This window comes from Sciurus vulgaris (genome assembly GCF_902686455.1).
Source record: "Sciurus vulgaris genome assembly, chromosome: 9".
Classification (NCBI taxonomy): domain Eukaryota; kingdom Metazoa; phylum Chordata; class Mammalia; order Rodentia; family Sciuridae; genus Sciurus; species Sciurus vulgaris.
In genome coordinates, this window is record NC_136469.1 from 106,709,406 (window position 1) to 106,725,694 (window position 16,289).

At 36.8% G+C, this 16,289-nt stretch overlaps 1 protein-coding gene across 1 annotated transcript in view; it reads right to left on the reverse strand.

Moving 5' to 3' along the window:
* Positions 1-3,168: 3,168 nt before the first annotated feature.
* The window catches only part of GABRB1 (gamma-aminobutyric acid type A receptor subunit beta1), a 391,432-nt gene continuing 378,311 nt past the window's right edge, over positions 3,169-16,289 (reverse strand). Inside the window, exon 9 of the mRNA XM_079153927.1 lies at positions 3,169-15,453. Coding sequence (XP_079010053.1) covers positions 15,109-15,453 — 345 coding nt within the window. The 3' untranslated portion in view covers positions 3,169-15,108. The remainder of the gene's footprint in view (positions 15,454-16,289) is intronic.

Sequence of the window (16,289 nt, forward strand, 5' to 3'; positions counted from 1 at the left end):
TTTTTCCTTGTAAGTATATCCTGATGAGATTAGATCTTAAAATTAAGGTAAAAAAAATAGAGCTGATTATGTAGCATTTTATTTTATTTCTGGAGTTATTTAAAGAAAAGCATCCTAAAGATATTTAAAACTCATTTAAAGAGAACAGTTTTAAGCTAAACTCATTCCAAAGAATAATGTTCTTTGGGGGTACAAATTATGTCATTGCTGGGCTACACCCCACAGCTGACTCAGCTCCAGCCTGCCTAGCAAAAGCAGCAAACTGTGATAGCCTGCATTGTGAATGCAAATACAATTTATTAACAACAAAGCTGCACATCCCCAATGAGTGGACTAGGTAAGGTTATATTTGTTTAACATATTTGTGTTCTAATGAAGCGTAAGTTTCTGTTAGGAATACTGTTTTCATTGAAAAGGGGTTAGCTTCTTAAGTTAATGCCCTTGTGGAGAAGGTGATATATGACAGAAATATTCATAGGTTTGATGCATTTCTAAGATTGACATTGCCAGCCTCTTGTTTTCTCTTTAGGATGTGTGATAAATGGATAATTTTCCTTTTAAGGAAATCCTGAGCTTAGATAAGGAGTTGTTGTCTTTTGTTTACATGCTACCAGTAAAACCCTGACATGAATTTGTCATACTTGGAAGTCTTTGTTTTTAGGTCTAATTTATTAATAAATATTAATACTAAATATTAATAAACAAATATTAATTAAAAGAGAGGGCAGAAAAGTTCAGAGTCACTTGGGCTTCCTTCAGATAAAAAGATTATATGCTGGTGCATTTTGATGCAAAGCAGTTCATCTTTTGAACATTTTTATAATTTAAGTCTTTAAAAATGCCTTCATTTCAAAGATCAAAAATTTCTATATTAGAAAAGTTTTTTCAGTATATTTTAATAATTGGATTTTTTCTGTTTTATGATAATTATACAATGTCTTCCTTAAAAACACACTTTTTCATTGATAATGTACATTGAAACTGAACATGTTAAAGCTGAACAAAAGTCGTATATTAACCTAGTTAGGTTTGCAGTTATATTGGAAAGGTTATGTTGTCAAAGTGTAGGGCTGAGTGTGGGCTTTGGAGTTGTGCTTCGGGCTCCATCATTTGCTGGCAAGTTACTTTTGTTTCATTGGGATTCCATATTTCCAAACACAAAGTGGGGAAAACAAAAATCTCGTAACTCATGGATAAGCAATTCTCACAAAATATCTGTGATGCAGACTTCAGATATCTAAAATATCTATAATGTTGACCTCCAGAGAGAACATTGACCAAGCTGAACATACATGGAAGCTCGTGAACATTCTGCAAGAGAGCAGAGTTTCTGGTTTCTTCAAGTCAGTAGTGTAAAAGAAAGGGCAAGGGGACATGCTTTAGGTGTTAGAGACTTATGAGGTACAACTAAATGCAACCAGTAGATTGTGTTTCTCTCCACAGTTGGATGGGGGAAAAACTATAAAAACAGGCCTTTATTTATTTATGTAGTACCAGGGATTGAACCCAGGGGCACTTAACCATTGAGCCACATCCCTAACCCTTTTTGTCGTTTTTATTTTGAGATAGGGTCTCACTAAGTTGCTGAGGATGGCTTTGAGTTTGCAAACCTCCTGCCACAGCCTCCCAAGCCACTGGGATTTCAGTTGTGCATCACTGTACCTATCTGAAAAAGGCATTTTTGAGGCAATTGAGAAAATGTGAATAGGAACTGGGCATTAATGATACCAAGTAATGACTTTTTTGTTAGCTATGAATATCATAATGATTAGATTTTTTTATGCCCATAATTTATAGAAATGTATATAAGTGAAATGTTAAAGTATTTAAGATTTGTTTTAAATTAGGAAAAAAACAGAAGTGGTTATATGACCCAAGTGTGACTTGATAGTTGTAGATACTTGATAGTCATATAATATGGGTGGTGGATACTTGTGAAAAATTTCAAACTCAAAAACAAGTTAAAAGAAATAAAGCATTGCACTCAGAGGTGAAATAACTTGATTACTAGTGGCAGCACAGATACATTGATTGCATAAATACAGGCACTCCTATTTGTCCAGAGAACTTTCTTGCACACCAGCAGATGACTAAGTCTTTTACCTAGTTCTGTCTGGACATTTTCATGCTCACTGTGTAATTGCTGTGAATGTGGATGCGCTGGTTTGTCCTGAGCTTAGTTGGTCTTGCCATCTAAATAATTTTCTCTGAGGCTGAGAGGCTTTGTCTGATATCATTGCCAAAGCCTTTTCCCACTGCCCTGGCTTGATTACTGTTAACTTCCTGTTGAATTAATAAAGACTTTGTTTTACTTTGATGCTAGATGTTAACCTGTCTTAGTTAAACTTTTTACTTATATAGCAAATGCTAAACACATCATGTATGTGTATGTATATGTGTATACATATATGTATATATATTCTTTTTCTAATATAAGTAAAATCAAATGGTCATTTAATTCTCCCATATGTAACATGGTCTTCTGGAATTAGTTGCCAATATTGAATGCCTGAGAAAGTAGCCCTGCAGGCTGAGGTTCAGCTAATGAAGAGGTGGTTCCCAGTTATTTTGTTAGATGGATGCTAACGTTGTCCCTTGCTGGAATTTAGACTTTTATTGGAAAGCTATTCTACTAACTACAGTTAATGGATAAATGAACTTCGCACCTTTAGTCTGCTCATTGCTTTATTGTGCACACATTGTTTCTGGAGGAGAGAATGAATTTCAAGTTAGAGGTCTTCAAATGATGAAAGACTGAACAATAGGCCAACTCCATATTTGCAGTGGAGATTTTAAAAGAATTTGACACAATGCACCTCCACAAATGGGTGCTATTAAATCAGTTTTAGATATCATGTTTGAAAATAAGACTGCATTTCTTCATTTTTGTCTTTGTTATATAAATACTCCATTTGTTCAAATGTTTGCAAGACATGTTTGTACAGAAACAAGCTCCTGGAAAAGTACTGGTCCCTCTTTTTCCTCAATTGTTGGATAATCCTGCAAAGAATTTCTTCCAAATAAAGGAATTTAGCTTTGTATTAAATTTTACAATAAAAGCTCTGAAACGATAAATTCAGAACACTAAACATTTTTAAGACTTATAAAAAGAAATATGTGAAATTTTGCATGTTTAAAACAGTACAAAGTAAGTTTTTTATAGGTAGACATTTTTCATTAAAAAATTTTTATTTGCAGTTTTGAAATAAATGAGCTGACATAAATTGTATATATTTACAGCAACAAGTTACATTTCAGAAGCTGCACAATTACTTTTATAAGTACAACTGATGGTTTTTGACACCAGCCTTTCAGAAGTGTTTTCTGTCTTTCATTTGCTGCAATGATTAAAACCTTGTACCAAAGCAAATAGTAACTTATTTTATAGCAAAGCCACACTATTAACAAAAATATTTAGTGAACTGTGGTCAGTCCTGTGACTGTTAGGGTATCTGTGAGTCCTGAAATCAAGAGCACAAGCATTTCTTGTGTCCATACCTGATTGCATGTAAATTGATTTTACATTTTACAAGAGTACACAATTACTCAATGAATGGTTAATTATAGAAAAAAGGCCATGAAGGGAAAAAGGGTCAGGATCAGAGGCCACTGAGCAATTTCTTATTCACTAATTCACTGCCTAAAGGGAAATCTGTCTTCTTTCATGTGTATAAATCACAGTATACAGGCTTCATGGATTTTCTCCACAGATCTTGAGATAATGAAGGCATAACATTACATACTTTAAGCACGTTAAAAGGAATTAATGAAACAGTATTTTAATAAAGTCCCTAACAGAACGGGTGCAGACAAGTACACACTGTATGAAAGTTTGATTTCAAATGTAAAAAGCAACTACAGAAAAATCACAAGTTTCATTAGACAGAATGGCAATTTCAATCAGAAAATGCAGCATATATTGATACAAAGTAGAAAACTTGAATTATAAAAGTAAGGAGTCCATCATTTCCTTTCTTGGCATTTGTTAAAAACCTGTCTCTTCGGTAAAAAATTTCTACAGGTTTCCAGAAATACTCATTCTTGCCATTTAGCTTCTTTAGTGGTCTGGTAGGTGTACAAAAGTATCATCTGCTTATGTAAGAAAGAAAATGCTTATGTGAAAAGAGAAAAAGAGCATTAAAATATTTGTTTCTTTGCAATGAAAGAGATTCTGCCTTCTGAAAAATAAAGAGAAAGGAATTCCTTTATTTACAAGAACTGTGCAATACCAATCAGGATATGGATTAGCTAAATTACATTTGGTACGAGGGTAGATAGCAAAATTGATTAGTGGAGACTTAAAAACACAAGGAGTAAAACATGTAACAACATCCTCTGACATATTTGGCGAGTTTAGCATAACGGATTTTGAGAGGCAACAGAAGGTACGCATTTCTTTCTGTGTGTCCGTAGCACCTGCTTTTGAAAGCCCCAGCTATTTAGTACAGGATGCTATGAGTTAAAATAGCAGAAGATTGGTTTGGCAAGATTGGCTAATTTTGGGATTCAGTCAAGTTTCAGGTGAAGTGGTAGCCAAAGAGGTGTTCCATTGCTGGCAGGATAGTCATTTCCTATTCCTTAGCCTAAGGAGCCCTGCTTTCCCAAACCTCCCGAATCACTATGTCAAGGTCTTTGCCTCAGGTTCAGTCCCCTTGGGTAAGGAAAAGAGGAGGGAAATAATTATTCAGAGATGATGGATAGCCAGAAGAATTTTTCAAGGAAGCCATCCTTAACCCAGATGCTTTTCTTTCAAAAACAGTTTTATTTGTATTTTAACAATATTAAACTTTCCAGATTTCATTTCCAACCTTTTAAATGACATACTAACATTATTTCACATTAGCTATTAGGCTTCCATTACATGGCACAAAATGCTGCCTGGTGATCAAAAATAAAAAGCTTATTTAAAAATGTCAAAGAATTTTTGGTCATTGTAAACATTTTATCAATGGGGATTGATTTCCAAAAACCTCATGCAATCTTGACCTGGTAATAATTCCACAGGATAGTTTTTGTCAAGAGGGTTATTGGCCCTCTTTAAAATATGGAGGTGAGTAACATGCTCAATAAATATATGTGTATAGAATCATATGCATTCCCTTCTTAGAAAAGAAGTGGTACTCTGAGTATGAAAGGTCACTTGGATATATAGTTCTTTTTTCCATGGCACGACAGTGAGTGAGAATAATCTAGGGTCTTCCCTAAAAATGACTCAGGAATCTTTGCAAAATATAACATATTTCAAGCTTTATCCAGTGAGTATTTTTAAAACATGTAGGAACACATCAATAATGAGTTGATAAAAAGAAAAAGCAGATACACTATAATTCAATGTATTGGGGAAACATATGTAGAAAAATATGTTATTTAGTAAGACTAGGGCAGCTGGTTGCCACTCTGAGGTAAGGCTTGCAAATTATATATTTCTTCTGTGCAAATAAGTAAATACTTAGTAAGAGACAGGAATGTTGATTTAAAGAGCTTTCTAAAAGGCATTTTGCTATACTTATTTAGTCTTAAGAAGCAGTGACAAATGTCAAGAAATCTCTATCCCTCAGATCTAAATCTATTAATACCTTGGCAGAAATACTATTTGGTATGCAGTGTCTTCTAGGAGTGTTCTTTTAGAATTCACATCAGAATGTTCTAGGGTAGTCCTAACTTCAAGAATAAACACCCCATGGAACCTAGATTTAGAAGGCTTTTAATAAGTCAAACATGGATAAACAAGGGAAAAAAGAAACCTAAAGAATATTTTCCTTTCTCCAAAAGGAAAAAGTAGTGATAATTAGGATGGAAAATTCAATTCTGATAGAACTGGTAGAATCTAGAATGGCAGTATTATGAGAATTCAGTCTATTTAATCACACACAGTGGAAAAAAATCTTGGTGCCACTTCACATGACACCAACTGGTGTTCAACTGTGATGACTACAATTTAATCTATTCGAAGTTTGTAGGATTCTGTTCCATAGGACCAAAATAATTTGGGGGAGAGTTATCCCCACAGGTATTATTTGTAATCTCAAAATATTGCTTATTATGGAAATGCATTCTTTTGCCACATTTACCATCGTAGACCATTTGATGAGCATTTATAGACTCTACAATGGACAGCCAGTAGATGCTTTGGTTAGTACAAAGAATTAGAAAATGGGGAGTGTACTCCAAAGGACCTTATTCTTTATTTAGGGTGGCAGAATATTTGTGTACAAAATGGTTGGAAATGACCAGATGAAATGATCTACTTTATTGGACAAAGTACAAGGTTTGAAGGAGTGCTGGCAGGAGAGGGTCTGGAATGAGGAAGGATGCTCATACCCATATGGATTTTGGGTAATGTTGCCCTGATTATAAACCACCTTTGGGGTGGGTCTAGGAAGAATAATATCTGGGCAATGGAAATAAAATGTAAATCTTAAATCACAATGATGAGAACAGTTTGCAATGATGTGTGGCTTTGGAGTGAAGGGTAGGGAAAGCCTGAGGATTCGTTTGCTTGAATCTGAGTAGGGGGATCAGTGAAAAGTAAGATGAGCCTGAGTGATAGGGAGACTGGTCAGAAGTAAGAAATGATTCATAGGGAGCTAAGACCTATTTTCTCCAATATGTTAATATTATTTATTAATGTTTTTCACACCCTTTGGATTTCTGAGACCTCTTAACACAGGTGATCATGTCATTTATTATCCAAATGGACATTTTGAGAGTGAAGGAGGCTCTATTAGTAATTATGCATTGGAATCGTCTTAGGCTTATCAGGTTATATGGTCTCTTAATGTTAATTTAAAAGCACTGAGGGATATATCAGATGATTCCATTGTTGTGCAAGCTTTCTTTCTATGCTTTCTCTTAGAGAATACTAAAATACTTCTGTGTATGGGTTGGGACTGTGAGAGTGGAGAAGGAGGAGGAAAACCAAACTGGACAAAGGGGCTACTGGGCATGGTATTTAGCTAGTAGAAGTGGAAACTGTTCTCTTCCCGCCTCCTCTCCACTCATCTTTGAGCTACCCAAAGCATGAATCAAGGTAAAAAGGATTAAATCTAGTATAATAGAGTGGAATATGTATATATACCTATATATTTTTTTCCCATTTATCTATAAGTAAATATTAACTTCATCTTGGTCAGAATTTAGACTAGTGCTCTCTCTCTTCAAAATCATATGATTACTTGTGAAACCATCTCTAGGTAAATGGATGGGAAGTAGAAAAAGAAAGCAATTGATTTACTAATTGAATAGGAGCAGTGAGCACACCTCTACCTGGGGCGGTTTGAACAATACCTTTGTAGGCTGAGGTTGAAGGGCAGAATGCTAAGCCAATTGTGCTGAAGGAAAAAAAAAAAAAGGCCACCCCATTTATAGGTGGCCCTACAGCAGGAAGGCAGAATTTCTAGGCACTATCCTAACAATTTTGTATGGTATAAGGAGGCTCTTGGGAGAATCCTAAAAGTTTTGGAGTTGGTATCTTTACAGAAGGATAAAAAATTAGGAACATCTGTTTTCAAAAATCATGTTGGGTACCATGTTCAGAGACTAGAATGGGAAGGATGCTTGAAGACTATGAAGAGCCAGAGATGCTCACCACAGTCTAGTAAGGGAGTTTCACTCATGTCATGGCTGTACCTAGAATATTTCACAGGCTTAACTGGTGAAGTGGGGGCAAGAGGGATTGGAGACAGTGGGTAAGGAGAGGTTCTAATTAGATGGGAAGCTGCTTCTTGTCTAAGAGCATAACTAAACCTGCCACTCCACTTTTAGGACAGCAGGGGTTCAAAATTGGGAAGGGCACCATGACAGCATTTGGGTTTAGATGCTGCCTAGACATTGACTTTTCCATCCATGAGGGAATTTCATGGCTTTTTCTTGACTGAATAACAGAGGATGGTCTAAGAACATCTACATCTTCCAGAAATCTAAAATTAGCAACAAGATAACATTGATATACACTATCCGAGACTCTCTTAAAGATGCTCTTCAAGGAAAATACTGTGGCATAGAACATATAAAAATAGTAAAATAATTTTTTTACCACTTGACTGCATAACTGTGTATTTGAGATATTTCTAAAGGAATATGAACAAGTGTTGAATTCAGTTCACTTGATAGCAGATGGCTTACTCTCAAAGACAAGCTACAAGGATTATTACTAAATTTATGGGGCTATGTTAGCAGAGGCAGCTGTACTTCTGTATATTTTTTTGAGCTTTCCATACAAATGAACCTCTCTAAATTACCTTTCTGGAAGAGAACTTGGAAGTCATCAGTGGCGTGTCCAGAGTCACTCACCAAGGTAGTGGCAGAGACAACACAAAGGTCATGTCCCCATCCTAAATCTAAGGTGTCTTCCATCCACTGCTTCCATCCACATATCCACTGGAAGGTGTCTTCCGTTTCCCTGCTCTTGCCATGTAGCTCATCTATTGTCAACCTTTCAAGGTGAGACTGCATACTGTGTAGGAGATATTTAGAAAACTCCTGGTTCTCTAAATCTATAGAAATGCTGTCTGAAGGAAACAGGAGTTCTATATAATTTTATGGTGCCAATTTAGGCAGTTTGTACTATGACCTGCCCATTTACAAACTAATATTTAACACTGGCTAAAAGACTGAAGGGGAGTGAGTGAAAGGGATGTATAGAAAGAGAAATCTGGAACAGGAATTGAGTACAGGAAGGATGAAGTGGGTCAAGTTCTTAAAGGATGGTCTATAACCAGTGGTGTGCTACTTGAACCATGAAACTTTCTGGGAGATTTAATTATACAGTTTCAACTTTATGCACAAGTAAGACTGAAGGAGGGCATGAGTAGACAAGCTTGATGAAGAACTAAGATAGCGTGAGTTCCTCATGTTACTGCAGTTATAATGGCCTTACCTTCAAATTCTGGGATAGATAATGTAGATCTCCCTGGGTTTGAGCTAATGATTTGTGTTTCTATTGTATTCTGAAGTAAGCTGGGAGAGAGAAGGTTATGTAAGTACATGTACTCTTTACATAAGGAACAGAAAAACAGAAAATAAAAATAACCCAAGACAGTTGCTATGATTATAACTTGCTCCAAAGGCCTTTTAAAGGTAATGAGTATGACTTATTAAAATTCTTTTTTTGTGTGGGAAATTGAATTGAAGATAAACAATATAAATCCAAAGAAATCAAAGTTTTTAGCTATTTATGGACAAGATAGCTTATGAGGTTTGGAAATGAGAGAGAGAAAGAATAAATTCCACTGGATTAACATGAGGCAGGGTGGTATACAGTGTGGGAAGAAATGAATATAGAAGAGGTAATGTATTTTACACAAGCCAAAATTGCAAAAAACACACATACACATCACATTTTAATAATTTGCACTTGAATATATTGGGAAATGTCTCATCTTCCTTGTTTCTTTTCAAAGGAAAACAGAAAGAAGCAAGAGCCAGGCAGCGAGACTGATTGCCCTTCTTCATCCTTTGGCTTTCGAATGGAATTGTTTTAAGATAATCTGTGACCCTGTGTACCTAAGGCAAATGAATCATGCTACTTATTATTCTTTCTTTTATTGATCTATTGATATATCATTTGATTGTCTGCAGGACAGGAAGTGCAAGTGGAGTTGATTAGGAGTTTTTCTTACCCAACTGGTTCAGAAATATGCCTACTTTTCCCACATTGAATTCTTACTGAAGCCGTTGTAATGAGTCCAGGATATACAAGGGCTCTAGGGGCCAATTCTGAGTCCCTTGATATACCAATGACTTTTAATTAGGCAAAAGAACAACAACAATAAGGAAGAAAAACCCTAAACAACTGTTAGACCTCTTCAACTCAAATAGGAAATTCTTCCTACAGGAGAAGTAAAACCAAATACAACTCTTCATGCTTATCCTTCTAGAAACTCCGTATTTTTTGGTTTGCAATTCTTTTATTAAATTTCTTTGCTTTTCATTTGTGCTTGCTTGTGTAACTGCAGACTCCAACACTGAAGTTTTCTTATCACTTTAGTTGATTTCATATCTAAAAAAAGCTAGGTTTAAGTAAAAGCACAATGTATTCTTATGAATTCTATGAATTGACCTGATGAGTCAGTTTTCTTATTCAGCTAGTGGTGGAATTTGGCACATTTTGGAACTAAAATATCTCTCAGTGATTGCTCCCTGGGTATGCTCTCCTAGCACTTTGAGTGCTGACACAAAGTCCTACTTTGCTAATTTCTTACCTCCAAGAAAGACACTGTTCTCTATAATACATTACTAAGAAACAAAATTCTGTCTCTGATTAGAATTTCTGGAGATGCCATCACCCTCTCTGGGTCTGCCAGTTTGCATGGAAACACATCTTATGGTACAATATCCCATCATTCTGAAGACTTTTTCAAGAATACAAATACTTGGGGGAAATATATTTGAGAACATTATATCACCAGACCTTCTTTTAAGCTTTACTAGCACAGATTACACATATCTTTACCCCCAGCTAAAAATCCTTGTTTTAGTTCCTAGTTTATAACAATGTTTATCTTTACCTTTAAGTAATAATGGCATGGTTACCACTAGATCTTTTGGAGATGAATCAACCAGTTAGTGTCATCAAGGTTGTTGACTATCTCTTCCTATAATTTTGAATATTTGCCTGTTTACCCTGATCACACCATCCCTTCTATTCACTTTTGTTTTTTGTTTTAGAAGTTCTGGGAAACATGACAGAAGAGAAGTTAGAGGCTAAAGCTATTGGCACAAATGAAGCTTTGGATTACCTGTGGATTTTGAGCATCTCTTGCATTCCTGACCCTACTCAATGGCATGGATAATTCCATATCTGGAGATGTAAATAGTCACAAATGACTGAAAACAACGCATCCATCTACTTTTCATGACAGGTTCAAGGAGCAGTTTGCTCCAGTCCCCATTTCTGCTGGTGTGCTGTTCCTGGGCCCCTCAGGCCATCAGCCCTCTCATGGTCGCTGACACTTCTGGTGGGATAGGGGCATGAGGCAGTGATCACAGACACCTGGCTCTGGCTTACAGTGGGGTTACACAATTGCACACACGGAACAGCAGAGGAAGAGCAAGAGCTGAAAAAGATTCTGGTTTGGGTCCAAATCACTAATCATTTTGCTTCATGAATAAAAGCAAATGCTTTATAAGCTTACATTATTTACAATGCTCAGAGTTTTCAAACATCCACCCAAAGCAGAGGACCACCACACCACAGGGAACAGTTCAATGAACTATGTACAGAATTTACAAGGAAGTTTACATAATAGTCTACATTCCCTCAACATATTTACCTTTATGTTTTCTGCTTGCTTTCAGGAAACAGATATCTTTTTTGATTTTTTGTTTTCTTCCTCCAGTAACTGCTGATTGAACCAACATAAGCAAATGCTTGCATATTCCTTTTTTCTCCCTCCTGGGACATATGATTATATATTTCATTTAGGAAAAAAAAAAATCTTGGCACATCACCGTTTGGAACTGTCCATATAAGAAATCTTGGAGATAACTTCCTTCTAGAAGCATTATACATGTGTCTTTTTTGTTTAACTTGGCAAATTGCAATTGAGTTCTTTCCTAAATGCATATTTTTAATATAGTCATTGATTTGAGAAAGATGGAATTTCATCAATATTTCTATGTATTGTACATGTTATTTTAAAAGGAAAACCTATCCCTGGACCCTTAAACCAAAGTTTATTCTCTGCACCACATTTTTTTCTTTGCATTTTCAAGATCCTTTGTTGACTGTAATGTACAATAAAGATGGTATGTACAAAATCAGATCATTCAGTCAGCAAAAGTATCAACTAGGCTGCTGTTTCTTTTTGGCAATGGAGAGGACAGAGGCAATAATCCTGGATAATTCAAGCAAAAATGTTTCTTTACTTGGGTCTCTGCCTCACAAAGCTGGTAAGTGTAACACACATGTCACCCCTGATATGGCCAAGGGACATGAACAGAAGGGACGAATGGGTAGTCATCATTGTCACATGAAAGATGGAATTTCTGCTATGTCTATATAGGTTAAGTTGATGACACAGTTTATGCCACAGTTGATGAACTGTGCACATGGGGTTCCCTGGACCTGAATGTGGCAGGCATAAGAGAATGAGTGTGCAATTTTCAATCTCTTCTGCCACTTAAGTAATGCAGGGGATTATGGCTATCTTCTTGGCAAAAAATAAAACCACCCAATAATAATTAAACCTAACCCTTGTATAATGTAATAATCTGAATCTTTCAAGAATGTGGGCCAGTGTGAGGGCACTTAAGAATGTTTCACAACTACTTATGTCTTATGTACATCATTTTGGACAAGAAAAAATGAGACAGCAAGGGAAGGTAGATTTTTTTTTTTTTTTTTTTTTTTTTTTTACCATGCACTGATCAGCCTAGAAAGGGAGGATTTAGCCAGGAGGGCATCTAAGGAGGGAAGGATTTGTCTGAGAGATGTTCAGAAGAAACAAGTGTGGCCAGAGGTCATGAACCAGAAACATGGCAGCTTCTCCATTCTTCTAGCTACCATTGTCTCTGAAATTAGAGCCAGTTGATAGGATTTGTATAATGATAGTTGTGAAGCCTCTAGTGCCCAGATGGTGACACCATTTTGTGCCCAGTGGGTATATCCTGGCTTGATAATTTTACATTTTACAAAGGTTAAGTTTTATAAGAGTTGAAATATTTTTTCTAACAAGATATCTAAAATTACAGCAAAAACAACACTTTAGACTTTAAAAGACAAGGTAAAAATAATAATTGAAATACAAATTACCTCAGTCATTTTCCAAGAAGAATGATCTAAGCAGATAAATAAAGAGAAATTGTTTTGTTAAGAAACATATCCTTTCTGATTTAGCATTTTACCCTTAAAAGCTTTTTAAAAGGCTTTGACATCAGAATGATTCATTTCTGTTAGAGATTAGCCAAAAATTTCCCTTCCAGTATTTAAAATAAATGGCTGCACAGTGGTTCCTGGGTGGTCATTGAGAATACTAACCTTAAAATCACCAATATGGCCACATTACACCCATGGCAAAGCATCTCATTCTGTCAAGGGACTGAACAGAGTTTCAAAACAGATGACTTCATGGCCACAAGTTGGGGATTACCTTGACAGGGAAGTATGTTCATGTAACTGAAAATTGAAATAAAAATTTGGTCCCCATAACCCTACTAACTCCTCGTGAAACCATTGAGATCATTTTTCAGGTTAAAGTGGAGTTTTAATATTCTTACTAACTAATGTATGTTATCTTCAACCATACCCATTTATTATTTGGGGATTCCCTTTTCCTCTTTTTTTCCCTAAAAAGAATATCTTTTAACTCCCCTTGGGCTCATCAGTAAGAATTCAGCCTTATCTTTCCAATTATTACTATGATTGCTAGCAGCTCATGCTATTCCACACATAGATCCTCCTCACAGCTTCAGGGAGAAAGCCAGATTATCAAATGAGGCAATCATCCCTATGATTACTTAAATCGTGATTTCTTATCTATGGATCAGGTACCAAATCACCTCTATCACTGGATGGTCAATTTAAGGTCTCACTCAACCTTGAAAATAGAGAATTTTTTGATACTCAAACTTCAAAAAAAGGTTTTAATAAAACAAAGTGGAAAAAATCCCAACGATAGCATGTTAGATGTGTTTAGGATTGTGTTGCATTACTGACTGTCATGAGAACCATGACCCAGGGTAATCCATGAGCAGAGATAAGGCAGAGCAGGGATGACAGTGATTGACAAGTGTAGACAAGGGTTTACACTCTAGGGGCTGGTGCATGTGTTTGAAGGCCCAGTGTGTTTGTCATTATTTTTATCTGTGGATTTGCTACTTTAAGGATTTTCTTAAAATGGAAATCTGGCTTTGGAGAATGACACCAATGTGGATGAGTGTGTGTTTACTGTATTGTTCAATCCACAGTCGGGAATGCAGAGTTCAGAGAGAGACAAAAAGTACCTGCTAAGGCCTGTGTGACTAGCCTGTCACCATTAGATACTGCTCTCTGGAAGGCTAAGAAATATATACTATTTGATTTAAGATTTGGCAGTTCAGAGAACTGCCCAGGCACCCTTTTCACAGCACATAAATCTTGCCTTCCTCATGGAAAGGACAATATTTTTCTCAAGTGAAAATTGTTCCCCATTCTCCTCTTCAAAGCCCTCACCACATATCCTTTCTCTTACTCTCCCTGGAGCAGGAACTATGGATATGTCATGGCAAGGTTTCATGGCACAGCTTCAAAGGAGTTCAGGCTCAAAGTGCATCCAGGGCTGCTCACCGGACACATCAGTAAGAAAACTAATCATTGCCCCCCCAAACTCTTCATTCCTGTGAAGGAGAGAAAAATGTTCTCAATGGCTACCAATTTTAACAGGCTGGATTCTAATGTTCATTGAAAACTTTGCCAGGAAGTCTGACAAAGAAGCCTTTCTAAGGATACCCAGCCTAAAGGTGAGATGAAGATGGCAGGTTGAGTTGGCACAACCTTGACCGGCACTTGTCAATCCCTCCCTCCTGTTCCACAGAGCTGAGGAGCCCTTCAACAAGGGACTTGGGGGGACTTAAGAGTCCAGGGGAACCTTCTTCTCTTTTCTAGACTCCTTCACCTTCACCTTTTCTCCCCTTCCCTCTTCCTGGAAATCTGTAACTTGTCAATGGCTTTGTTATTTTTCTTCTGAGATCCTGGAAATTGTGTTGGGTTTTTTTTTTTTTTGGCAGCATGAGAGTGTTACAGTTAACCAGGAAGCAGTGCAGGTGGACAGCGAGGTCCTCTTTTTATTTTAAAAAAGAGAAAAACAAAAACAAAAACAAAAAAAACAGGGCAACTAGGAAAGACTGCTAAAGGTCTTCCTAACTCCTCTCTTTGTGTGGTTTGTTTGTAAACATGGCAATTAATAGAGCTCTTAAAGAGCTGATAACCTGGACCACAGTAGACTGGAACAAAAAAAATTTTTTTTGAAGTAAACATGGTGCAGTAATAAAATCGATATGCAAGACTTAAAACCCGTTGGATGGCTGAATCTCTTACCTCAAAAAACAGCAGTATCGCTGTTGGGGACCTGTGGGGTTAAAAAACAAGAGAAGAGGAAAGTAGTCTAAATCGAACCATTAGGACAGATCTTAGTGTACATAGTAAAGCCAATAAACGACGTTAAAAAGGGAAAAGGTGATGGGGAAAAACATTCGGGACCACTTGTCTATGGAATTCACATCAGTCAAGTCGGGGATTTTGACTTTGAGCTGGGAGGCGCGCCGGCGGATGCGCCCCTTGCTGGGCACCCCGTGCCGGTCCAGGGCGCGCCCGTAGCCCTCGCGGCTGCTCAGCGGCTTGCGGTACTGGATGCTGGCGCTGCCGTATGAGTACATGGTGGTGTTGGGGTCGCTCACGCCTGTGAGCACCTCTGAGCCGCTGGTCTCGTTCCTAATTTCCAGGGTACTGAGGAGAATGTTGCCGTGGGCGTCAACCTGATGGCAGAAAGGGCAGGCTCAGACACAACTGCTAGAGCATCGCCTGTTGTCATCAACCTGTCACTGAGGACACCTATGAGGTTCAGTAAACATTCTTGTTAGCCATCTGACTCTGTGTGCCTCCTGGATGTGGAGATTATCTAATCATCCATCTGTCTATCATGTGTCTGTCTTGCCAGCCATCTAGCTGTCAATCTATCATCTATCTTTATCAATTACTTATTTTGCTAGCTATGGTTTGATAACTAGCTATCATTTATTTAGTTATCATTCGTCTCCACTTGCAAAACATTGGTGTGTTTATATGCATATTTAGTGCATGTGTCATTTCTTCTAGTTGTACCTAGAAACATTAAGTAGTACCTAGAAACATTTAAAGCTAGAAACAAGAAGTAAAAATCCAGAATGGACCTTCATAGTCAATCATTAATATCTTGCTAGCCTTAATCTTTTTTCTTCTATTCATATATACTTTCCAATACAGGTTTATCCATATATTTTGCTTTGCAAACTTGCTATTGTCAGTTAATATAGCCTGATCATATTTCCATGTTATCAGAGACTGTGTGACATCACTTATTAATAGCTTACTTTGATAAACCATAATTTATTTTAGATGTTAAAATTGGTTTTACTTTTATAGTTTTATTAACAAGTCTGGAAGAAACATCTTTTAAATGGTTGTTCTGGCTAAACTGCCAGAAATGGGATTAATGGGTCGAAGGATGTGTTTATACTTTAACTTAGTTCCTTTACCACTGTTTACTGTTGCTTCCTGCCATTCCAGCTTTCCTGGTCATTCCCTATGCTATGCTTACACACACACTCTTGGA